The sequence below is a fragment of the Rattus rattus genome, chromosome 15 (assembly GCF_011064425.1).
Source record: "Rattus rattus isolate New Zealand chromosome 15, Rrattus_CSIRO_v1, whole genome shotgun sequence".
NCBI lineage: Eukaryota > Metazoa > Chordata > Mammalia > Rodentia > Muridae > Rattus > Rattus rattus.
In genome coordinates, this window is record NC_046168.1 from 3,248,006 (window position 1) to 3,274,957 (window position 26,952).

The window sequence follows — 26,952 nt, forward strand, 5'->3', positions numbered from 1 at the left end:
TACAAATGCTAAAATGCGTTTTGCTAACACATACTCCTACCGAGCTCGAACACTGCCCAACCTTGACTCTTGCCAAGTCACCCATGGAGAGAAAATGGAGAGGGCAAATTGCTAACATTCTTGAAGACAGCAGGATTTTTTAGGAGCTCTCTTCCTACATTCATCTTTGTTTATTTACTCCCATGACAATCTCAAAGGAACTGTAGTGGGGGGACCCGAGGGGGTCATCTTCAGCTGTCACTGTGGCGATTTCCCTTACTTGGCAACAGAGAGGAGAACAGGAATGACTAGTTGTTTTGTTTCTCGAAAACTTCTTTCTAAGAACCATCACCTCTGTCTGGCCCTAGGGGAAACCAGAGAGCTGAAGAGAGCATTTCAAAGGTGGGTGAAGTAACTCTTCTCAGGATTCTAGCTGCAGCTCAGAAACTGTTTGAGGATTATTTGGAATGAAAGTTCTTGGATACTTAAAATACACGATGCAACCAACATAATGAGTTGAAAAGAATCTTCATAGTTTTGATTTAAAGACATTGCAGCAGCCACTTGGCTTCTAGTAGGTGGTGACCACCGGGGTCTTACCACTTTAATGGAAGTCATGAACTAAAGCTAACAATTCACCAAGAAAGAAGAGTGGCCCAGGCCAGATGTTAATGCCTATTAGATCAACTTATCCAGGGACAATTTCTCTGTGTTGACACAGATTATCAGCTCTGTGTGGGAGGAAATTTTTTAATGTAATTTGTAAAATTTCTTCTCAAGTAGACTTAAGGAAGGTGTTCATGACGTAGGGATTCTTTGTCTCTCAGCTCCGTCTGCTGTTGTTCTATTCGTTCCCATTCTTTCTGGGAACAAGATGCCCACAACCAATGTCTACAGCATTGTCCAAGTGCTTAATTATAAGGAAACTGTGGTGTCTTCCATGACAGCTCTACCATGGACATTCCTATTCTCTCTCCTTGCTGGACTCTCTATTTCTCTGCAAGCCATGCTGGAGTATAGGGAACACTGTGTTTGCTCACTGGTTCCCCTGAAGCCAAGAGGCCTGGACATGGTGAGTTAGGTCAACTGACACTCCATGAACTAGACAGAATTTCTAAGGGACAAATATAGAAAATGGTTCACAAAAGGAAGAAACTGCAGATGAACTCTCTTAGGAAAATACAATGAAGTCCTGAGTATGTTCAGAGTTAGCAATACTTCAAAAGGAAACCTGAGTTCTGGGAAGCCTTATCTAGCTTTCTATCCAACCCCTTTACCACCCAACAACTAAGTCCACTGAACTGAACATGTGTATGTGTGTTCTTTCTGTCCAAGCACCACCCAGTTAGAAAGGAACTCCTTTAGCCTGCTTAAGACTGTCTACCTCTCAGACCTGAAAACAAGAAGCACCCTTTCACCCATTCACTGCCTTTCCCTCCTTGTCTCATTTAGGTGTGCTTTGCTCTTTGCCCTGTCCCTCACCACCATGTTATAAGAGAAAGTAAGGGAGACACTGGAGAAGGAAGAAAAAGGCCTGCCTGGGATAGCATTTCAACTGTTCTAACAATCTCCTTCTTATTTGTCTCCTATTAGTTTGGTGTGTATGTGTGTGTGTGTGTGTGTGTGTGTGTGTGTGTGTGTGTGTGTGGTGTGTGGATATATGTATGCACATGTATGTATGTGAGTGCATGTACATGTGTGCACATGTGTGTATGTGTATACGTATATGTCAGGGATGTGTGTATATGTGTGTATACATGTGTATGGGGTATATGTGTATATATGTATATATGTGTGTGAGAGTGGGTGTATGGGGGTATATGTGTGCATGTGTATTTGTGTGTACATGTGTGCAATGAGAGTATGTATGTGTATGTGTATAGGGGTGTGTATATATATATATGTATATGTGTGAGTGTACATGTGTATGTATGTGTACACATATGTGTATGCATATGTGTATGTGTGTGGGAGTGTGTATGTGTATATGTATGTATGTGTGTGTGTGTGTGAGTTGGGGTGTGGGTATGTATGTGTGTGCATGTGTGTATGTTGGTGTATGTGTGTGCACATGCATGAATGTAGATATATGTGTATGTGTGTATTGTGCATGTGTGTGCATGTGTGTGTTGAGGCCAGTGGCCTTAGTTTTCCTGCTGTATCACTCTTTGCCTAATTCCCTTAAGATATCTCACTTAGCCTTCCTTCAGCTAAGCTAACAGCACTAAGCCCAATGTGGGTGCAGGGGAGCAAATGCAGATCCTCATGTTTGCAAAACAAGCACTCTTACCCACTGAGCCCTTTCCCCAGGCCTTGGCATTTGTCTTACAGGTTTCTCATCCTAGAGCTTCTAACTGACACTCACTCTGCAATATTCAACTATTCCCTTAAAAAAGTCATTTGCACTAAAGTAAATACAACTGTGACAGCACACAGACCACACAGACCAGTACAAGTTCAAGCCAGACCACACACACACACACACACACACACACACACACACACACAAAATTGGCAAGAAGTGGGTACAGAGCCCCATTCCTAACCAAGAAGCTTTTGCAATTGATGTTTGCTAGAAGAGGGAAAATCAGTTTTCTCCAGTGAAGTGACTCTGGGTTTATCAGCCACACTTCAGGGCAGGCCAGGCCTCGAACTTAGCAGTAATTACACAACACAACTGGACACCATGTTCTTTGTGTGTACCTTTCATTTTGTTTTATTATTGTTGTCTGGGAGGTGTTGGGAAGGGAAAATATCCTCCAAATGTATGATAAAGGCCAATGGAATTATATTTGTAAATAAATAATACTGAATCCATACTAGATGTATGAATTACTAACTACATAGAGTTAACTGTGGTTTCTGACAAACTTTCCCTGGGTTCTGCTGAGAAAGACAGCTACAGAATAAAGAGGTTAATATCAATGAGTTCATAATAAACATTTCATACTAGAAGGTATTAATACCATAGTGAAAAAAGATCAAAAATGAATTGTTTTGTCTTGTTTTATTGAGACAGAGCCTTTTTGTGTAGCCTTGATTGACCTGAAACTCTATGTAGACAAGCTGGCCTCAAACTCAGAGAAAATGATTCATCTTAACAATTGCCTGGGAGACTCCATTTCCACATAAAGCATTCTTCTGTATTGATGATTAGAGCCCAGATCCCTCCGACTGTAACTGGTTCCCAGTTCCCCCAAAGATGTTTCTCAAATAATGTGAAGTACTTTATTTCCTACCAGCTCCAGGACTCCCTGGAATTTCCTTCAGCTGCAGGGTTTTTAGAATGTGTCTCCTTATCACTAGGAAGTCCCTGAACTACAAACAGTCTTCCTTAAGCTGCAGGACTGTAGCTGAGTCAGGCCCTGGGCCTAGTGCGCCCACATCTCCTTCAGAGTCCACAGCAGGACTCCCTCTGGTTCTCCTAAAGCACACGTCAGTAAAAAGACATTTCCTCCTGTGCTGGGAGAATAATGGAAGAGTGGCAGACTCATTTCGTTATTTTGTTATTTCTGACAAGACTGTTAAAAACAAAAACAGAAGAATTATCTTTCCGTGACCAAGCGTATTGGTTTTTTTTTTTTTCTTCCAGCTTTTCTCTTGGAAATGCCATTGTCCTGTTTTGTCAACGCCATTTACCTTCAGGCTAAGTCTGACTGGGTAGACAGACATCAAGGGAAGAATGATGTGTGGGCCGAGGTTAGCCCCAGAGAAATGGGCAATTGACAGGTTGAGTTACAACTCAGAACTGTTCTGAGACACCAGCCTGTCACTGGCTGGAATCATCATTGTTTTGGGCTGGGGTTGTGGCAGTTTTCTATTAAACTAAGAGAAGAAGAAAATAGGAATTCAATTGTATTCATTTAAACAAACATTGCCTATTACGTAAAGTGCCTTAAGACTTGCCATTGTGGGCTTTCAAGGTTGAAAAGAGCCAAGGTAATTATTATTTATACTAACTATTCTAAATGTCATTCACCCTTTTAACAAATATTTACTTGTCAACCACCACATGCCAGACAGACTGTGAAGCCATTGGTAAACACAGAGAAAAATAGAGACGTAGCTGGTCTCTGTCCTCATCAGAGATGTGTTCAGTAGCCAGACACACAAATAATTATATCATTTTAAAGTATGGTTAGAAATAAGAAGGGAGCTGGGTGGGGGTGGCACACGCTGCTAATCCTAGTGCTCAGGAGGCAGGAGCAGATGAATCTTCCTGAGTTCAAGGCCAGACTGGTCTACAGAGTGAGTTCCGGGACAGCCAAGACTATATAGAGAAACTCTGTCTCAAAAAACCCAAAACAATAGAATAGTAGTAGTAGTAGTAGTAGTAGTAGTAGTAGTAGTAATAGTAGTAGTAGTAATAGTTGTAGTAGTTGGTGGTGATAGTAGTAGTAATAGTAGTAGTAGTACTATCAGTAGTAGTAGTTGGTGGTGGTGGTAGTAGTAGTAGTAGTAGTAGTTGGTGGTGGTGGTAGTAGTAGTAGTAGTAGTTGGTGGTGGTAGTCATAGTAGTAGTAGTAGTAGTAATAGTAGTAGTAGTAGTAGTAGTACTAGCAGTAGTAGTAGTTGGTGGTGGTGGTGGTAGTAGTAGTAGTAGTAGTAGCAGTAGTAGTGGTGGTGGTGGTAAAAATAATAACAGTAATAATGAGGAGGAAGAGTAGAAGGGAAAGGGCTGAGAACTCTGACATATTTCACAAGGAATATTTGGGGCAGCAGGACTTAAATAGGAAAGAATTAAAATCAAGGTTTAAAAGGTGAACTTCCTAAGAGATTAGGGATAGGTCAAAATGAGAACTAAAGAATTAGGCAGAAGTGTCCAAAACAGAGAGGAAAAAAATCTCCAGTAAGGTTCTGAGCTGTGAGAAGATAGGTCCTTATGAGGAAGGAAAAGGGGGTCATAGGGCAAGTGCCGGGGAACAAAAACCTACACAGTTAAATTTGGGGTGCTACTAACTGGTTATAAACATGAAGTATAGTATCCAATTTGCATCTTGTAAAGATCGTTCTGGCCATCTTCATGAAAAGAGGGCAGGTGACACAGGAAGACATAGTAACAGTATTTGAAATCTGAAGGCTCACCCTCAGTGGTGAGCATGGTACCCAGGGTTGTAGGAAGCAATCCAAGTACACGCTGGTCTTAAGCTCACGCCTGGCATACTGAAAGCACTCCATTCGTGTTCAGATTAGTGCTTTCGGGACAGTGGATAGTACTTGCATAAAATTTCACTTTCTTCTCTTTTGAGAACCCCAAGAAAGTCATTCTAGTTCCCAAGAACAGAAATAGGCTTTCCATATCCAGCGCTGGTCCACGCACTGAGGGAGAACACACAAGAGAGGAGAACTATGGTCTGACACCCAGAACGACTTCAGGAATGCAAGTGAAGAAATGATGATGATTCTTTAGAAGCAATGATTTCATAAGTAGAGACCGAATGAGCCAACAACGCCTTTTGTGACTTAGTTGAAAACACTCTAATGCGACAGAAATTCTAAATATGAGCTCGACACTATTTAAGGCTTTTATTTAAAACTTTTACTTTAAAACAATAGGTAATATTGGAACTCTGAGCATGTATCAATTTTATGATATATCAGCACGTAAACACATCTCACTTTTCCAAACTCTACAAAAAATAAAAATATATTAATAAAGCAAAAAACCCACATAGTCTATTCTGTGGCATTGCTTTAACTTAGTATCAATAAGCAAAATCTGGATTCTTCATTTAATATGTTGTTTTTCTATGGGTTCTCATTCTAATTTCTCAAGGCTTTGTGGATTTTTCTCATCTGGAACTCTCTTTTCTGTTGTAGTTGCAGATCTTCTAATCTCTGTTCTACGGTCTGTAATCTAGCATCTAATTTCTCATTCTCTTTCTTTATTTAAGGTTGTTGTATTCTGATTTCTTTCAAAAAGGTTTATTTAAAATTACAATAAATTTTTTATTATGGTAAATATAAAAAAAAAAAACAATAGGTAATGTGAAAAGGGGCTCCAGCTATTTAAACTCTAAATGCGTATTTGATCCCTCTCTGCCAACCTATGTGGATTTTAAATTTTTAAATTACATCTTATTTATTTGGGGAGTAAGGGCATGTGTGTCATGGCATACACGTGCCCCGTTTACACAGTTTAAATCAGTCTCACACCACTAGCTTTGAACTAACAAGTGTTCCATTGACTCTGTGAAGAAACAAAGGTGCAATGAGCATAGTGGTGCACGCCTTTAATTCCAGCACTCAGGAGGCAGAGATAGTGGATCTCTATGAGTTCAAGGCCAGCCTGTGAGCTCCAGGACTGTCAGGGCCGAGCAGAAAGATCCTGTCTCCTGGGGGTGGGGTCCAAGAAACCACAGGTGCCTCAAGGAAAACAAATGACAGAAGTGCCAAAAAGAGAGCAGCACTTACTCAGCATCTGTGGTGCCAGCATCATGTGTGCCAGCCCCCTGAGAGAGGCTTTTGTTCCACTGTTTCAAGGGGGAGGAGACCGACGTTAGATGCGTCTCAGGTACAGCCACATGATTATAGACTCTGTAAATAACAAATGAGGATTACGCGGTCATATGTGACTCTATGAGACTTGTTCTGTCTTTTCTAGCCAATGATCAGGGGACTTTTACTATGAAATATTTCACTGGGAAAAAACCTTAACTGCATTCAGGATACCCATGAAGTCCTGACACCAAAACAAAAACAAAAACCACAGATGTGTTCACCCAGAGGCACTGTCCTAAAGATAGCCATAGTCTTCTTCAGAGTTTCAAGAGGGTCCATGTCCCCAAAATGTTAAAGATTCAGTCTAATCTCTCAAGGTTTAAAGTATTTTACTTGCTAATTGAGTAATGTCACTGTGAAATGCTAGTGAACTGTTTTTATTTTTTTTATTTTAAAGATTTATTTATTTATTCATTCATTATTTACAAGTACACTGTAGCTGTCTTCAGACACATCAGAAGAGGGCATCAGATCCCATTACAGATAGTTGTGAGCCACCATGTGGTTGCTGGGATTTGAACTCAGAACCTCTGGAAGAGCTCTTAAGCACTGAACCATCTCTCCAGCCCCCTAGTGAACTGTTTAACAGAATTGTGCACAGCCTTAAACACCACGCGACATTGCTCATGAAATAAAAAGAAACCTTCAGAAATACTCCAAACTATATCTACAGGGTTTTAAATAACCTTGTATCTTTTTTGCTGTGCTTTAAATGAAGCAGCCCTGAGTGCACTAACAAGTATTTCTACACACCACAGTTAAGCACAGAAATCAAATGGCGGGACACACCTACAGATTGTTCTTCAAAATGTAATATATGTAATTGTGCACCTATGTGGGATTTTATGTTCATAGAGAAAAATTCGGAACACCATTCTGCTCTTATTCTGTTAATGTGAGTCATTTGTGAGGTTTATGTTAAAGCTAAAAAGAGGGGCCAGGAGATGGCTCAGCCAATTAAGAGTTTGCTACACAAACTCAACCTGAGTTTGGATCTTGTCACAATTCATTCTGTAATCCCAGATTGGACCCTCAAGGAGGTCATGACTCCCAGGTTGAGAACCAGTGGTCTAGTGTCCAGCTTTCTTCATATAGAACACTTTAAAGACCAGGAAATGGAGACTTGAGAACAGTAAGTGACTCTTTTGTTCCCATTCCCACTGCCTGTAAGGGCTGGAACTGGAGTATCAACTGTGCCCTCTGTTCCCCCAAGCAAACTGAAAGAGAATCAGGGGGGAAAAGGCGATCTGGTATGGATTGGGTGTACAGTAGGAAAAGTGCCAATAACTTATGAGTGTGTAATTTTCACTGATGGTTGTAAATGCAATTTGATCTTCACATTATTCCAGAGCAATCAAAAACGGAAGAAAGCAGTCTTTGGGTCATTTCTAGTCATTGGGAATATTAATGGGTGCCCTGTTCCAAGGCCTGTGTGTCAAGCCTAAACACTCTGTAGCCTTTGGGGTTCCTTTTAGATTGGACTGGTTCCTCTCTGACCAGATTCTGCTTCCTCTGCCAAGAAATTATAAACCCAGCCTAAAGCATCCTGTGACTATCACCTTTGTGGCTGCCACAGAACCTGAAAGCTCTACAAAGACCCATATTTGTTCTGTCTAAAAATTAAGCCCTTGGGCTTGGATTTTTTTTTTTATACCACCAAAAGCAGACTGGTTGGTTTGTAAGAGAGAAAAGCAGCAAGCTGAAAAAGCAACAGTCTGCCTTTGCGACTCCCTCCTGGATGTAGACGTCAGAAGATACCTGCTCTGGTTATAGGAGCTGGTTGAGGGAAAAGATGAGGGATGAGTGCTTGTGCATCATTTCACCTTCAGAATGACTATACCAAGATGGCAGGTATGGAAACTGAAATCTGACCTAGATTGGTCATTTTTCATGGACTTCAACAGTCAAATGGACACAAAGTTTGTGTCTGTTGCTTAATACTGTGCTGGCCACCAGGACAAGAGAGGTTAAACAAAAATATAAAGTTCCAGGTTGAAATAAAAATGATGTTCAAACACCTCATCAGTCAGACCACAAGGATTGACAGAATGCCAGCCATAGCCTATCTTGTGCTAGGTACTAAAGGAGCAACTTTTGTGGACTTACTTGCTTCTGGCAGAGCTTTCATGAGTAGAATGAGCACACTGATACAAGCCCGAAGTCAGGACCCACGATGCGCCTGTGGCTTCAGTAGACAGAGAAGCAGTAATGTAAGGGGCTAAGAGACTGTTTACTAAGTTCTGGTCGGATACATGCACCTTCTTTCTGAGTCCCATGAGAACAGCATACGGTTACTGTTATTACCACCGTCCTCATCTTAGGGGAGGACACAGGCCGAGGTCACCTACCTTAAAGTAGGATGTGAGTCCAGATAACAGAGACAGTTTTGTTGGGACTTTTCTTCTACTACCCACAAGCCAATAACCTCGGACATGCTATTTAACTTAGCGTCAACTCATCTGGAAAGGGGAATAGATGGAGGGAAGAAGAGAGAGAGAAGTAGGGGGGAAGAAGGAGGGAGGGAAATGGGGAGGTAGACAGAGAGGGAAAGGAACATTCTAGCATCCTACCAGGACAGTAAGGGCTTTATTTTTACTTCATTTCTGCTCCTCAGCCATGTTGGTAGCCTATCTTGTGAGAGATTTAAGTACAAAAGCAAGTGTTTGAAGAATGTGGAGGTGCCTCATTCTTTTTCTATGTTGTATAAAAATCATCACAAATATAGGGGAATAAAAGAACAAACACATGTTGAAGCTTACTGTTTCTGTAGCTAATAGAGTTCAACCTAACTAGTTCGATCCCCAGCAGTTTAGAGAACAGTCAAGATGGGTTCTCATCTGAACGCATGCAGAAGGATCAAACCTTCCTATCACAGAATCCGTTTCTGCACATCCATAACACCTAGGTTACTGCTGATATTGACTGGAGGCCACTTTGAGGCCCCAAAGACCATTCTTAGCTCCTTGCCATACAGACCTGACAACACAGCCATGCACGTCTTCGGAGCCTGCGATGGAAATATTTAGCAACGCAGCTCCCACAACATAGTCGTGAACATAAACTAACCCAGCACTGAGCTCCCTGGTATTGACTTTGCTCCGGTGGCTAGCAGCAGTTCACGGTTGCTGCCTACACCTGGGTGAAGGGAATCACACAGAGGATGAACAGGGACCATGCTTATAGCAGGGACATGAGGCCACCTTAGTCTGTCCGCCATAGATGAAAAGGAATTGGAAGCGGGAAAGGAACAAGGAGAAAAGGGAAATAGAGGATGGGAATGTATCTACATATCCATAACGTTTATTAATGACATGCTGCTTGTAAGGTATTCATTACTCATTTAATCTCTCTCCAAACCCTGTGTGGCCGTTCATTATTTTGACCACTTTACAAGAGATCAAACCAGCACTCAGTAAAGAGAAGCAAATCTTCCAGGCTCACACATGTAAAAAGGAAAAAGCAAGGCCCATGCTTGTCTCTGGTGGACCATAAACCACGCTTTCACTGTGTACTTTAGTCTGAGAAGTGAGGGAAATACCAGAAGAGAATAGGAGAGGGTGTGGAAGACAGAACAAGAGAGCACAAGGCTTCTAAGCCATTTGTAAACTCATTCCTGAAAGAACTGGCAGTCACCTGGAGTGCTCAGTGGCTAGGGTGCTCACCCCACATGCCAAGGGCCCTAGGTTTAATCCCAGAACTCAGAGGAGGAGGCAGGAGGATAAGAAGTTCAAGGTCAACGTCAACTACACGGTAAGTTGCAGGCCTGCCTGAACTGCATTATACATTATCCAAAGTGATAGAAAGAAGAGGAGGGGAGGGAAGACGGAAGGAAAAAATTCATAGGTCTACATTATATTGTCCAGTTTGTACAAACCCTACTAAACACATAGGTTTGAACTGGAGCTTGTAGGAACCTGGGTGTGTCTCATGCTTCTGAACCTTCCTGGCCCACCTTAGCTTATCAGAACTTAGAGCCAAACACCGCAGCCAAGCTGTGTGCACAAACTTGGACACCCAGCCCAGGCAGGCGGCGTCTTCCATGTGCGTTCTGCCAAGCTTCTGCAGGAGCACATCTGGGCTCCAGCAGCAGGGCCAAGGCCTAGGTTTGTTTTTCACAGCTCATTTGCGATGTCCCATTCTATTCCTGAACACTCTGTCCTTCCCAACTGACATTAGAGCTCAATGTCCCAATAGCCACTTTAACGAGATGGCTCCAGACGTGCTGCTCAGTGTCAGCCTGGGGAAGCCAATATTTTCCAGCACCTGCTAGAAGAAGGATGGCTGGGCACGGCGTAGCTCCGACTCCTCTCTTAGCTGGCTGAGCCTGTGTCTTAAAGGGATAGTTGCAGATGCCATGGGAAGCCTCATGCAGACAGAGGTGACTCACAGCCATGTAGGGGAAAGGAAGAGATTTGAAAACCAGATCCTTTTTATACCAGCCCAGGACAGGCAGGTCAGCCAATCCAGTCTTCCCTCTGCCTTTACTCTAGGCAACCCTCCACATCTATCTAATACACCCACCCAAAGGGAAAGCCCAGCAAAACTGCATTCTGTGTTTCCCAACCAACCCTCCTGGAACTTAACCAACTGATAAATGTGGATTGGGTTCCAACTTTATGCAGGAGCACTGAGACCTTATCATGAAGAAAAGGTAGCAGGAAACACTGTGTTTTCAAACCTGTGTCATGAAACTTCCGGCTCAGCCATTTTCTAGTTGCAGGGCTGCCAGCCAATCCTGTTCTGTGTTCCATGTCCCTTACCTGTCAGGGGGAGATAGCAAAAGGTCCCTCCTTCATGGGTCATTATGAGTCTTACACAATGTACTTCACTACACTGAGGCTCAGCTGCTGTCAGCCAGTAAGTGGTACTGTGGTAGGCATCGACAGGAATGACTGCCAGTAGGCAGATCCATAGCCTACAGCTCACCTTCCTGAGAGGCAGTGTTACGTCTACACACATCTTGGACACAGGAATTCTGACTGTCATACTCACTGGCTAGCCCTGGCTTCTAGTGTTAGCACACACAGGCACTTGGTAAAACTTATCTGATCCTCACTTTACAGAGGGGAAAATGGAATATGGAAGAAGCTACAAATGACTTGTTTTTAAATTATACATTGTCGCTGAGTACAAAGTGGGATTTGAGTGCAAAGCACATTGGCTATAAAGCCCTTGCTCTTTGCACAATAGTATCTTGTCATTTATAAGTCATTAATATACTCAGGAGGGAGAAGCAGGCGGACCTTTATGGGTTCAAAGCTAGCCTGGTCTACCGAGTGAGTTCAAGGAGGGCCAGGGCTGCATAGAGAAACCCAGTCTCAAAAAGCCAACCACCCGACTACCCACCCACCCAAACAAACAGAAAGTCTTTTATAATTATTTGTTGTAGTGTGTGTGTGTGTGTGTGTGTGTGTGTGTGTGTGTGTGTGTGTGTGTGTGTGTGTGTAGGTTATTAAACACCAATTATGTGCTCAGGAATGTGTGGTTATAATAATTAGTACTAAGTTTTACTTCCTACTCTCAAGAAATGGAGATTCTAATTATCTGTAAGAATTCTACTCTAGAATTACAGGTACAGTTCAGTGGTAGGGTGCCTGCTTGTATTTGTAAGCCCTGGGTTTGATCTCCAGAACTTAAAAACAACAAGAAACAAACAAACTCTGTTTCTAACAGGCAATTATTTCTAGACTCGTATTCTCTGACTCCCTGAATCTACACAGGTATGGATGACAAAGCCCTCTAGTACACTTTAAGCCAGTGGTGGCTTTTTTGTATCCCAACTAGAGATTACAAATATGACCAGCCAAGTCCATCGGACTGGTCCATTTCCTCCTACTTGGTCTGGAGTTACATGAGAAGACATTATTGCAAGGAAAGCTAATTGTACAAAAGGGGTGTCAGGTCACCTCCTATGTGTACCCATGGCCTTCTCAAAGAGAGTCTGTATGCATTTGCAAACAGAAGATACTTAGAAAAATAGAACATTGTTCTTCTAAACACAGCCATCATTTCAAGAAACGTGCTCAGATTAGAACCATCAACTCGGAGTTAATCTTATTTTCTTTCCTGGTTGTATTTTACAATTATATTATTTGGGATCCAGGAGAGAGAGAGAGAGAGAGAGAGAGAGAGAGAGAGAGAGAGAGAGAGAGAGAGAGAGAGAGAGACTGTCTGTCTGTGTGCATGTCTGTGTGTATGTTTTAATCAGTTCTAAATTCTAAATTCATTTGCTGAATATCATGGGACTGAATAAGCCATCACATAATTCTACCTCCGTAGGAGAGAAACTGTAACTAGTTCACTTGGGGTAATTATAGGGCAGCTTTCTGCCAGGCTTTAAAGATAGACTTAAAATGTTTATTTTTTCACTTGCCTACTGTTATGTGTAGAGAGAGGTTCCAGTTCCTGGGATACCCGCCAGAGTTAAATGAGGGCCAGCTAGAGAGAAAGAGAGGCACAGAGAGTTGGGTCTTATCTTCCTGTGCTCAAACTTATGGAGACACAGAATTGTCCTACTGCATTGGTCTCCAAAGAGACCCTCAATAGAATTGTGACAAGATGCTCAACACACAACTTCAGAGGTGTCACTCCTGGGAACTGGTCAGATGTACAGATTCTTTGGGTCCCACCTCAGACCTACTGTGTAAGTAAGTGGGTGGGAAGAAGCAACCCATTTGAACAACCCCTCAAGATGATTCCAGTACACTCTTGAGGGTAAGCGTCACTTCTCTGGGGCCATGGTGTTCAGCTTAGTAACTCTGACCCAGGATAGAACCGAAGGAGGAGCTGATTTAAATGAAGCACACTTATACATAGCCACACAATTTGTTTCTGCTTAGCCACTGTGCAGTTATGGAGCCCAAGACACGTAACCTAACCGATCTTAGTGTTTGAAAGTTTAACAAGTGACTCAGAGGAATGCCATGTCTGTTCATTCCCAAGGCATCAATCAATACTTTTACTGCTTTCAAACAATCAATATGCTGTCAGCCAACTGGAAATTTTCAAGAAAATTCAGCAATTGACTCTCATAAGTCCAGAGAAGTGAACTCTAATACACAACCACTCTAAGACTTTACTTCTTCATCTGTACTATGGATGGATAGAAATAGTATTGACACACAGGGGTCATCAGAAAATTGAAATGAGAACACAGGAAAGCAGATATATATATACACTATACTTAAAGTATATACACATATACTTCAGTAGCAGAAATGTATCAAGTGTTTATCCCTTCTGGGTACTTAGCATGCACTGTCCCATTGAGACCTCACAGCTATGACGAGGGCACTGATAATTCTTTTCACTTCATGTGTGAGGAACCTGAACTCTAATTATTAGTCCAAAGTCAAATGGGTAGCAAGTGGGAGAATGAGTGTGACTCCAAAGCTCTGGGATTGAAGACATTCTGGGGCCTGTTTACCAGTCTAGGCTTTCAGTCCACTATGAAAGAACCTGTACTACACAATTGTTTCCAGTAATTCTAGCATGAATCTGTCAGAAAATACTCATAAAGCTGGGGCTATCGGGTCCATGGCAACGTGCAGTTTGTATTTTGTCCAATGTATACAAATGAGCACTAGGAAGTTTTAAGCGTTCTAGAAGAGAGGCATCTGTGCACACCTCCGGCAGCACTGATCTTCCTCTGACTTTGGAGAGCTCTTTGTTTTGGTGACTTGTAAATCTAAAGGAGAAGACAATGATAAGGAACGGTGAGTCCTCAGCACCTGTCTACCCGAGGTCCTTCCTACTCCATCCCCAACCCCGCTCACTCTCCTCCAACTAGAATAGAATTGGGGCATAACCCACACATCACACTCTCCCATCATTAGTAAGCCCTTGAGCAGCTGCCTTTCAAAGATAAAGATCTATTTTTAACACAACTTCCATGTCACAAGCACATAAAAATTCAATCTAGGCAGCAAACACCTTCTCCCACTGAACCATCTTTCTGGTCCCTCAAAAAAAAAACTGATAGGTGTTGCTTGAATTAAGATCCCCCAAGTTCTGTGTATTGTAGTTGATCGATACATCTCTTCATATTTTTAATCTATAGGCTCATCCCCATGACAAACCTATTTTTTTCATATGCAAAGAATAGATTTCCCTGAGAGGCTCCAACCCCTGAAATGTTTCCTGTCGTATCCCTGGGGCATCAGGGGATCTCTTCGTCTACTGCGTCCCTGGGGCATCCCTGGATCTGTTCTTTGGTCCTTGCATTTCCTAAGCTGACAGATACACACATTACCCCACCCTGTGCAGTAGCCACTAGCACATTGGTTTGTCTTCATTTACATTAATTTGAAGTAAATGAAATCTGAAACTCAGTTCCAATGCTATACAACTACATGAGGCAAGTACTACTCTACAGCAGGTTTCTCTCACAGTAGGAAGTTTACTGAACAGCGGCACTCTAGAAGTTTGAATCGATCATCTGATGCCTGCCACCTCATTTTCCCTGTGTATCCTAAAGAGCAAAGAGGAACACCCCGAACTTACATGCATGCTCAGGTCATATAAGGGAAGCAGACTCTATTCCTGCCTGCTATGAGTAGCAGCATCTGTGTTTACAGAAGGTGATTAGATGCTATAAGGAGAGCTTTCACTATGTGACAAAAGGCCAGCAGCTCCCGGCAGACGAACAGTCTGGCCCTTTCCTGTCTCCTCAGATGGAAATTGAGAGAATCCGTGCTATCCGCAAGACTCAGTTATTAAAAGGCTTGCTGCTTCCAGAACAGTCTTTCCTTGCAGGTGTCTCTGGAGGTTTCTCCCTTGCTGTATTTTTGTCTTGGCATGGGTGCACCAAGCACACTTCATAGCACACTGAGTAGGTTTCAGCTTCCTCCCATGACCCTTTGCAAAGCCCAAGGGGGCCATGTCAAGACAGAGTACATGAGCCACCCCATGGAGAATTCCGGCAGAAAACTCACCAGCTCCTAAAAGACCTCAACCAATGAATAGCATAGAGATGGCAGCTCAGCAGTTATGAGCACTCGCTGCTCCTCCAGAGGATCCAAGTTCAACTCCAGGACCCACGTAAGGCAGCTCACGACCTCCTGATCTCACACCAGCTACAAGAGATCTGACTCCCTCTTCTGGCAGCTACATACACAACACACACACACAAACAAAATGCACACATATAAATAAATTAGATAGATAGAAGATAGATAGATAGATAGATAGATAGATAGATAGATAGATAGATAGATAGATAGAAAGAAATGTTTTTAAAATGTAAACATCTCAATTTGTGGAGACTTGTGGTCAATTTTGGTGGTTTGTGGTAAGAAAGAATGTGGAAATTTTTAGGTTCAGATGTCATTGTCAGTGGATTCGTTTGTCTTTAAAAGGGGGAAAAACACTCATTGGGCCAGATACTGTGTTAGGCATTAACGGTACTAGATAAATAAAACCTTTCAGTCCCTGCTAAGTGTACAGTTTAGTATAAGAGTCAGGCAAATCCACAGCACTTTAATGTCAATTGACAACGCCATGTGGAGAATGTCATTAAAGCAAGAGGGAAGATCCTTTATTCAACCCAGCTATTTAAGACTGTGATGTTTACACTGAGACCTAAACAAGTAGCAACTGAGCAGTAGAGGAAGAGAAGGAGAATATTCTGGAAAACATTTAAGAGGTATGAAATTATGAGGCATAAGTAGTACAAAAAGAAGCTCTAAGGGACTGCAGTAGTCAGTGAGAGGAAGATGCCCAGAGATGGATACGAACAGAAGAAATTCAGCAGTGTGACCTGAGTCAAGTCATGTGACCTCATGCCTCAGTTTCCTCTGCTCCCAAATAGGCATAATGATGTCATCCGGAGCCCAGTGACAGCAAGTACAGAAGAATAATACAAACTGTATCTTAACGTCCTGCCTGAGGAAGGGCGATGGTGCCGGGCTACAGCAGTGTTTCATGTCTGAGTGTGAATGCAGGGAGCCCCACATGGGGATGTCAGAACAGCTCCGCCCACTCTCAAGTGCTTGTCTCTTCTGGACACCATGCTCAGTGATGTCACGTAGGTAAACAAAGTAGGATTGCTCACACTGGGAAGTTTGGCATGAGTCCTTCTGCAAAAGTTAATATACACACAGCGTTGCGTGCACAAGAAAGAGATGATAAGAATAGAGACCCTGGACACAAGAAAGCTTTACCATAACAAAGAGCGACACAGATCTGTTGTAACTTCTGAAAGAGCAGTGCTACATTCAACTCTCTGTCACATGAGACAGGCCCACCCAAGCCAGTTCTCTCAGAGAAGACCGGGAGGGCCACTTCCTCATGCCAACCTATTTCCTGACATGCCAAGAAGTATCAGTGGCACCCAGCCTGCAGAGATGAGGCTGGGGCCTCTCAGGTCAGCAGCTGCTGAGAACTGCTTTCTTTGGCACACGTGGCTAGCAGTAAATTGGATTTCAATGCTCTGAATAGACAGAAAAAGATAGCTCCTTGCTCTTGCCTGCTCTCTTCACTGGAGCTGCCATCTGTCAATTTTGGTCACTCAACATGGTTACCTGCCCCAGAGATCAGGGACTTAATGCAGAGGGGAATGATGGGAAGGAAAATGTCTACCACAAGCAAGAATTTCCCAGGCAAATGCCTCTAGAAAACCCTGGACACAGATATAATTCAAAACACATTTAAAATGATGGCATCTTTTCAATGGGCAGTTTATAAAAATGCAGTATTTATCTGTGGTTACCATGTCTGATTTGTCCCCACTTTTAAGGAAATAATTAGTTGTTTGTGATGTAACTTTTATTGGAAGAATGCTGTAAACAAAATGCCAAAATTTGAGTGGTACTTAAGTAGGATGGCTTGATTAAATAATGTTTACTCGCTCAGTCACTTGTTCAGCAAATTAACAAGCGTTTGCTAGGCCCTGGTTAGAATGTGAGTTCCAAGAAGGCAAAAGTTGGGTCCATCTTATTTATTGTGGGTACTCAGAAAATTTCTGATGACTGCATGAGTGTGTATGTCACTAGGTACAAGAGTAGGAAGTGACTATGTTAGTGTTACAGAACTCAGGCTGATATGCAGACACGTGAGGGCAATTACAGTGAGGGCTGATGAATGCTATACTCAAAGAAGTATAGGACAGCTCACAAGACAGGAGGCTCAATCCAGTTGAGGGGTATCAAGAAGACGAAGAAGGTACAGAGGACTATGCCTTGATAGGTCCTATGGTGAGTAATCTGCAATGTTGACACGCCTGGATTTAGTGTTACCTAGGAGACAGCCTGGAAGGAGATCACACCTCTTGGTCACATGCATGCAATGCGCACACACCTGCAACTCTCAAAGACCTGTCACTTTGTAACAGATGTTTCCAGGTGCATCAGGGTTAGCTCTCTTGGAAGTCACTTTCCCCAGTGGCCTGCGGGGGGAGAGGAGCTGTAGCCATTTCTTACCTTGCCGTAACAGCCTGTCTAGGTAGAGACACCTTCACCAGCAATTCCAAGAACTGGATACATAAAAACTGAATAACATACTGAACTGCCTTCTACCTGTGACTCCAGCCCAACCATCATCATTTGGACAATTTGATTTCATCTCACCCATTAACTTTGTGTTATGTATATTTTAAAGATACTTCTAGAATCGTTCACTTAAAATAGAAAAGAAGCTCTCTTACCTTTAGAGTTGGAAGAAATAGTAAAAAAAAATAAATAAATAATTACCTTCTTCGGATCAGAAGAAACTGAGGTGCAGAGAATTTACTGCTTCAACCAAGGGCGTGCTATGTGAGCTTGGATCCCATCCAGGGGCCACCTTTAGAACCTCATCTTGGATGGCCCCATTCTCAGAGATGCCCTGCTCTTTGCCTTGTCACTCACTGTTCTTTTTCCATCTCCAAATCCCTCCACATGGAGATGATGGGGGACCAATTAAGTTAGGGGAACCAAGGCAGAGGAGAGCTGCTGGCACACTCTTTTCTCTTATGCTAGTCGGAAGACAGTAACTAGAATACCGTTTGGCTTAATTTTCCTCGATCAACATGATGGATTTGGCTCATTTCTCCAGCCACGTGGAAAAAGAGGCATCTGCCATAGGTCACACCTATTGGGAGAACTTACTCTGGAAACAGAAGAAACGGGAGAGAGTAGACCTGTTTGCCAGACTGAGGGGCCTGGTGCTTTCCCAGTCTTTCAGGCTATTGTGAACCTCTTACCTTCCCACAGGTGCCTTGTGCCCTCCTGGAGGAAGAGATGGTGAGAGAAATCTTGGGTTTTGAGGAGTTCAATGCTATCCATTTGAATATCTGCAGGATTTGGCACATAGCCCACTTCCAAAACAATCCTGAGTTACAGCCTAAGAACCAGCTTGTATTTAGAGCCTAGGATATGGAAGTGGACATCTCTGGTATTACCTTCAGGGATAGATAAATGAGATCACTCCAAAGCAAACACTGGGATAATGTTTCAGAAGAAAGCGGGGAAGTACATGAATAGCAAACCTTAAAAGGCAGTCATAGATTTGGGCGGACTGATCTCTGCCCACATGATACAAACATCTGCTTCCCTTCCCTTTCTTCCCACCACAGCAATCTGGAAGTGGCAGGACTCAGGGCAAGAGGGCTGGCACGTCCTGAGCCCTTGGCTGGCATCATCTTGGAATTTGAAGGAAGGATGCCATGTCTCTCTGTGGCATGAAATGGGTACATGAAGGAGCCCTGTGATGTCCTGGTGCTGAAGTGCAGGCTAGAACAGAGGGCCACAGACAGATGGAGAGACACATGAAAGAATAGAATGGAGGTTTACAGAGAGACATAAGGGAAGGCTAATTTTCCCTGCACTTTGCCTCCTTCCTACCTCAACGACTCTTATCCACTATTCTTTTCCTCTATTAAATGTACTCTAACCTGCAATTTTATATTTATTTGTATAACTTTGATTTTCATTTAACCAAGTGGAATATGAGATCAATCAAATGCTTTGTATAATGCCTGGCATGATGGGTTCTCAAATCATATTTGTTGAAAGAAAACCAAATAAACGACTGACAAGTAGAGCTGAGAAAGTCAAGCCAGATGTTAACGCAGGCTGATTCTTCCTTTCTCTTCCTTCGGGCAAGAATTTCTAAGCATCCTAATTTCTGTAGTATTCAGAATTGCGGCACACTCTACTAGGCAGTCTACATAATTTGTCTCATTAGTCCTCTCAACATGGCCATGAGGAAGTGTGTCCAAGGGCCCCAAGACGCCTCCACATTCAACAAATCACTGGAAATTGGTAAATCTGGCCTATTCTAGCTAAAGAATACGGGTTAAAGTAAGATGGAAAGGGGCACATGAGGCAGAATCCAAGAAGGGCTCTTCTATGAAACACCATGACAAAGTTGGATAATGACCTTTGAGTCCTCCATACTATGCCCCACCCCACCCTTCACCCCTGCACCTGCAGAGACAAAAAAAAATGCCAGCAATTATGAGCTGTAAAAGCTGGTGCCAACCGCACATCGGGTAACAGCAGATGCAGAACTTGGAGTCATTCTCCCTGGAGGAAACGGTTGAGGACCGGATAGAATCAACTATCTGAGACTCTTCAGGTGTTTAGCTTTTATGCAAGGGCTCTGGAGTTCAATAATTCATGGTAATGCAGTCAGCATCAAGCCAATGGCATTCATACTCCATCCGGATGTTGATTACTGAACAGCCCCAGTGACTTTAATGATGAGAAAACACTCTAGTGACTTCAGCTGACATGGAGGGAGTGTGGCAGAAGCACCAAGACCTTGGGGTCAGATGAGCCCAAGTCTTTCTTGGGCCCGGTGTATACTGGCTGAGTGTAGACCTCATCTGGTGACATTTACCATCTCAGAATTTGTATTTCACAATCAATAAAATAGGATGAAATCACTTACTTCGTAGGGTTGTGGAGGTCACATGAGTGAGATTAACATGAAAAATTCAGTAGTACGATAACGTAAGAGAAACTTCAGTGGCCTGAAGAACCCTGAGATATGTTCATTTCCTCCCCTCTTTAGAATCTCTCTCTCTCTCTCTCTCTCTCTCTCTCTCTCTCTCTCTCTCTCTCTCCCACCCTACCCCCTCCTACCTCCCTCCATCCTTCCTGTAATGGAGGACAATGTTTTCTGTCACTATAATGGGGTACCAAGAATACCATGGGCATACTATCCGGAAAGAGGAACAAAGAGGGAGAGCCTTGAGCTGAGTATAGAATCTGTAATTCATGTCCATGAGGCTTCCCGCGCTGAGGAAGAAGGGGAAGAGAAGTGAGGAAGGTGGGCTGTTAGGACCATCACAGAGTTTCAATGTTGAGGTAGCTTCAAAGGAATTTCAGCCCTTTCTACCACTTTGCTTTAATACACTCCCTCGGTACTCATTAAAATACGTATGCCACTTGCACTAGAAATATCTTCCCGGAAGGAAAAGAAGAAAGTGGGTTAGTAATTTACAAGCTTATATCAAATTCCATTGCCCCCATTTGATTTTGAAAAAGATGTTGCTTAAATGAGCATCCTCAAACCTGGGTGAAGGCTAGCTTCATAAAAATTAAAAGGCAGCTACAGAAAAAGAAGAAGCCTACTTCAAGAAAGACTGAGCAAACAGTTCAGGCCTGGGGCCTGGGATATTGTGTTTTCAACACCCTCCATAAGTCTGATACAGGTAAACCACAAAGTTTACTTCGAGAAACATGAGCTTAATGGTTAAGACCCTAGGCTTAAAAAGAGTAGTACTGTGTTCAGATCCTGAATCCCCCACTACCTCATTTTGTATATTTGGGCAACTTTGAACATTTCTGATTTCAAATTTTCTAACTTTTGGAATTTGAATTTATATATACTTCAAAGGTTGCTGCGAGAAGTAAATGAATACACTATGGAATAATATTGCTTATATATATGAAAAATAATAGTAACTATTATATATATTAGCATCCTTGTGTAAAGGACTTGGATTCTCTTTTATCATTTCATTCTTTTCTTTTTATAAATCAAAAAGAATAATATATCAACATAAACGTATAGGTATGGAAGTAGTCCAAGGACATGTGGCAGGGTCTTTCCCCTGTTTAGAAGTAGCCTTCATTCTCGTTACTCAGGATGTCAGTCAGAGCTCCAGGTGCATCCTGCACAGCAGTGTGGAGCAAGACAAGTCTCCTTCAGAAGGACTTTTCTGAGAGGCTTCTACTCAGCAGCTAGAAAGACAAAGTGTGGTCAGCCAGTATTCCATATAGTCATGAGCCCAGAAAAATGTGACCCATGTTGTAGTAGAAAAGGTATTTGAGATGTAGAAGTAGGTAGTAGAGAAGGAATTTGGAAGAATAGGTATTGACCCTTGGTGACCCAGGATGCCTTGTAGGTTTGTTGGGGTCTCGTGTCTGCTCCACCATGGCTGCTTGGGGAGGCAGGAGGTGGAACGTTTGACCGCACTTACCCCACTCTGTCACTGAGCAGGTGTCAGGCCATAGGGAAGCCTTGGGACAGGGCTTCAGAGGTGAGGAGGCACAGTTTGAGGTGGGAGACACAGCTGGAGCTGGCTGAAGTGAGGGGGTCCCCAGGCCTGCAAGGAGGCTGGGACTGTTGGGTTCTCGGGCCTTGGGCATCCAGGCGCCACTGGAAGCCACAAAAGAGCTGAGAATAAAGTGGGGGCCTGCAGACTGAATCTAGCCCAGGGTTGAGGGGAAGGGGGGGCTCCAGCTGGTATGGAGGGGATAGTCCTTGGCTTGATGAGTGGAGGCTGGAGACTTGGTGGTGGTGATAGCCATGGCTGGGAGCACAGGGAGGCCTTCTACAGGAGATTAGATGGCGGTTCTATAGGTGAAGACTTTCTCTGTGGCTTCACACAGTGGATCCCTATGAAAAGTCAGTCCAGGGCTTTAAGACAGTTATTGTCATGGCAGAAAGTAGATGTGTAAAACCATACCTGCCTGCTCCGGGTGGGCCTGAGATTAAATATCTTTTGCAGGGAGGAGTGTCTGGGAAGGAAAGCTCATTGGCTAAGCCTTCAGGCCTTTAGGTACCTCATTGAAATGGAGATCTGTCTTGAGGCCCATGTAACCTGCACTCAAGTTCTCTACCTGTGGAGGGGCTTGGGGCATTGCCCTTATGTGACGGATGGCCACAAATCTATGGAGGGCTGTGGCTAGTGACAAGGCCTGGTTTCCCAGGAGTCAGGGGAAACACCTACCATCCTTTCAGGGTCACCAGGGTTTCAAGCCTTAGCTCAACCAGGAACTAGGGTGCCTTTCATGGTCCCACAATGCCTCACAGACTTAGATTTTTCCTGGACATCCTCTGACTCGTCCTTCTGCATGCAAGTTTCTTACATAGCATCTCCTTCAGCACAGGTCATGGTCACCTATCCCACTAAGTTTCATTTTCTTTCCAAATTCCTTCCATAGCTCCACCCTCACCTATGAGCTTTACCCCATTCTTTTTTCCTCCCAGATTTGTCTGATTTTAATCGGCAACACAATCATTTTGTTATGAAAGTTTAAAGACCAGGACTAAACCCTTGGGGGGAAAACACTGTTCTCTAGAAATGATCTGTGTTGTGAGGTTCAGACAGCTAACATTTTCCAAAGTAGTTAAGCTAACATGTGACGATAATCTAGTCCACAGGCCTGTCTTTGACTTCTTTTATACTGAGGCTCCATGCTAAACGTCAGCCTTAATGACTAAGAACTCTCAGCATGTGGATGTGTGTCATACTTTATTGAACCACGTCCACGTGCCTTGCTCACTTACCCTCCAGTTTCCCCAGGGTGAGCTGTGTTCTTGTATTTCTCTAAGTCCCAGGCTTTCCTCACACTATCCTCAGTCCTGTTATCCATTGCCAAGGGGATGTGAGAGTGTCTCTCTACAATTTGCTTGGAATTGTATTTTCAAATGAGCATTGAAGAACAAAAATGCTGGAAGACCTGAATTAAATTCTCCTGACTTCCCTGGGGATAGCAAGGGAACTGTTTCATCCCACTGCTTAGAAAAACACACACATGTATCTCTGGTGAGAAAAAGGCCTTTGTTGAAAGCTGAGTCATTAAACTTTCAGTGTGCCAAGCAACCTCAAATAAAAGCATATTGAGGTCATTCCCATGTGGAGAAACCACTCTCAATGGGGGTTGGGGGACGAACATTTGACTGTATCAATTTTTTAAACAGACAACTGATCTGACAAATGACGATTCACGAGCTGATTTTTATTCAAAAGCTATGATTGATTCCTGACTAATTGTTTCCTTGTCTCAGTTGAGTTTCCTAATGATCCAGATGCTCATGAGGTCTACAGCTCTGAAGAAGGCTGTAGACAAATTAAGCTGCAGTACCCTCCCAATCCACTTCCTATTTGCAGGTGGTTTCCACTCCCATTTTCTTCCCATCAATGCTGAGGAGTAGGTAGAACTGCTGTCATTAGTTCCCCATTATACATGATGCTAATAAGGGAAGACATTCACTGAGCACATATTATATTCTAGGCAAGATGTTCAATGTATTATGGATAGTATTTATTGCTCGCAAAAGCCCTAATGAGGTAGACATTCTACTAACATCCTATTTTATACATGAGCATAGTTCAAAAAATATTAAACAACCCTAATCACATAACTAGAAAGAGGTATAACCAGAATGCAAAATCAGTATGGACCCAGAAAGAATCGTTGGTTCACTGTGCTCGCTGGTTTTATGCCAACTTGATACAAGCTAAAGTCATCTGAGAGGAAAGAACCTCAATTGAGAAAATGCCTTCATAACATCAGGGCTGTGTAGGTAAACCTGTAGGACATTTTCTTCATTAGTGACTGATGTGGGAAGACTCAGCTCGTTGTGGGTGGTGCCATGCTGGGTTGGTGGTCCTGGGTTCTATAAGAAAGCAGGCTGAGTAAGCACAAAGAGCAAGCCCGTAAGCAGTATCCCTTCATGACCTCTGCATCAGCTCCTGCCTCTAGATTCCTGCTCTGCTTGAGTTCCTGTCCTGACTTCTTCAATAATGAACAGTGATATGAAGTATAAGTCAAAGGGTTTATATCCTTTAATCCCCAAATTGCATTTGGTCAAGATGTTTCATCACAGCAACAGTAACCCTGACTAAGACATTCACTCAAAGTCACATAGCTATGAGTCAATCCTAGCCCATACTCCCAGTATCAGGATTAACAACAAAAGCTCTAGACTCGGGTGCCCCAGGCTCAGAGCTAATGTTTGCTGATTCTTACCCCAACTGTGTTGTCACCTTATGCGAGTTACCAAACCACTGATGGCCGGCTTCATCAGCAAATTGGATGACGAACTTCTGTCTCAAACAGTTACTCTGCTGTTTCCATTTCCTAGATACTGTGAGCAGAGCAGCGATGTCCCATCTGAGGTTTGCATAACATTGTGGAAGAGGGGCAGAAAGATTGTGAGGGCCAGGAGATCAAGGAGTTTGCTGCAAAATTGTGTCTCCTTGTAATATCAGAAGCTGTTTGTTTCCATGAAGTTTCACCAACATTCTATCCCAGTATAAGCTGATCTAGGATGATACCATTAGTTTTTCCAAATACCTTTGTAGGAAGATAAAAGATAACTGCATATAAACACTGATTTAAAATTCTTTCATATATATATATATATGTGTGTGTGTGTGTGTGTGTGCGTGTGTATATATGTATATATATGTATATATATATTGAATATTTCAATAAAGTGCTATAAATAAATGGGAACAATCAACTATAACTACAAACCACTATCCAAATCAAAGTATAAAATTAAGGTGCTGCTAAGGTAGATGGGGAAAAGCCCATGAGACCTCAATCTTTCACAAGGAACTACAGCCAATTGAGTAAAGCTGGGAACAGGAGAGGCAGTGTTCCCCAGATTAGAGCATAACAGTTGGTTGTCCAGGGCCAGTCAGCCCTGAAAACATACAAGTAACATTATATAAACTGAGCAGGTTGTATTTGTGTACATGCATGTGCATATATGCATGAGATAACAATTGGTAAAGGTAGAAGCTATGAATCCGAAGGAGAGTGGAGCAAGGACTATGAGGGTGTTTGAAGGGAGGGGTCAGAGAGAAATGTTGTAACTGTATTATAGTCTTAAAATTTAAAAAAATTGTCCAAAAAAGTTACTATGACAGTTGCTGTTAATCGACAAGTTGACAGGATCTAGAATCATCTAAGAAAGGACAGCGGATAGTGAGCATACCTGTGGGGGTCATTTTGATTATGTTAACTGATATGGGGGGGAACCTGTGAGTAGGACAATTACTTAGAAAGGAGGAGGTCCTGGACTGTGCCAAATGGAGAAAGAGAGTTGAGAAAATTGGAAGTAGTCATTGTTTCTTGACCAAAACTGTGACATGAGCATCTGCTTCAAGTTTCTGCTACCGTGCCTTCCACCATCTTCATGGACACCTTGAACTGTGAGCCAACATAAACCCTTTCTCCCTAAAATTGATTTTGTCTGTGTACCTCATTACAGAACAGGAAGAGAAACTAAGGCAACTATTTACATCACATGAGACAAGTGGTCCACACACAACCATCATTAGTAGTTGGCATAAGACATTCCATTCTCTACCCCTAAGCTCAGTTCCTTATTTGCTGTCCTGTGTCACTTACAGGTGCCTCGAGCCAAGGCCTTGTGCAACTACAGAGGGAAGAATCCTGGCGACCTGAAGTTTAATAAAGGAGATGTCATCCTCCTTCGGAGACAGCTTGATGAGAACTGGTACCAGGGGGAGATCAATGGGGTCAGTGGGTTCTTCCCAGCCAGCTCTGTGGAAGTCATCAAGCAGCTGCCCCAGCCACCCCCTCTCTGCAGAGCCCTCTACAACTTTGACCTTCGAGACAAGGATAAGAGTGAGAACCAGGATTGCCTGACCTTCCTCAAGGTAAGAGTCACAGAGCACATACAGACTCTGGCAGAACCCAGAGTCCATTGTGTAATACTGATTTTTAAGAGTACACATATTACATCTGAATGCGTATATGTGTGTGCACAAATATATGTATATAATCTCAACTACATAGACACTATCTCAATGTTCTATTGCTGTGAAAATATACTAAGACCATGGCAATGCTTACAAAAGAAGGCATTTAATTGGGACTTCAGCTGTGTTTTCAGAGGCTCTTCAAGTCCTCTCATAGAAACCTAAGTTGGGGTAACTTTATTCTTTCCCTCTATGACAGGTTAGCATGTGAGCACATAAAGTGGTGCTGTTATAATTCCTCAGTAAAAGTCTTTTGCAAAGTGTTTGTGTTTTTACTATTATGAGAAATGAGATTTCACCTCAGATTCACTCTAACTGAATCATCTCACTGCCCGCGTATTCTGAAATGATGATCATCTTTATTTTCTTGGTTCCTCAGAACATTCTTGGCAAGGTCATTCTGTGAGCTAAACTACGAACTTCACACTTAGATGACAGTTATAGAAAGTACAATGTCATGAGCATTTACCAAGTATCAACTGTTTAGCACACATTAGACACTGAGTTCCAAGGAAGACATA

The 26,952-nt window shown here is 42.8% G+C and overlaps 1 protein-coding gene across 1 annotated transcript in view; it reads left to right on the top strand.

Annotated features, from left to right (window-relative positions):
- Positions 1-26,952, top strand: part of Sh3rf2 (SH3 domain containing ring finger 2) — a 105,670-nt gene that overhangs the window by 20,877 nt on the left and 57,841 nt on the right. Inside the window, exon 2 of the mRNA XM_032885871.1 lies at positions 26,060-26,329. Coding sequence (XP_032741762.1) covers positions 26,060-26,329 — 270 coding nt within the window. The remainder of the gene's footprint in view (positions 1-26,059; positions 26,330-26,952) is intronic.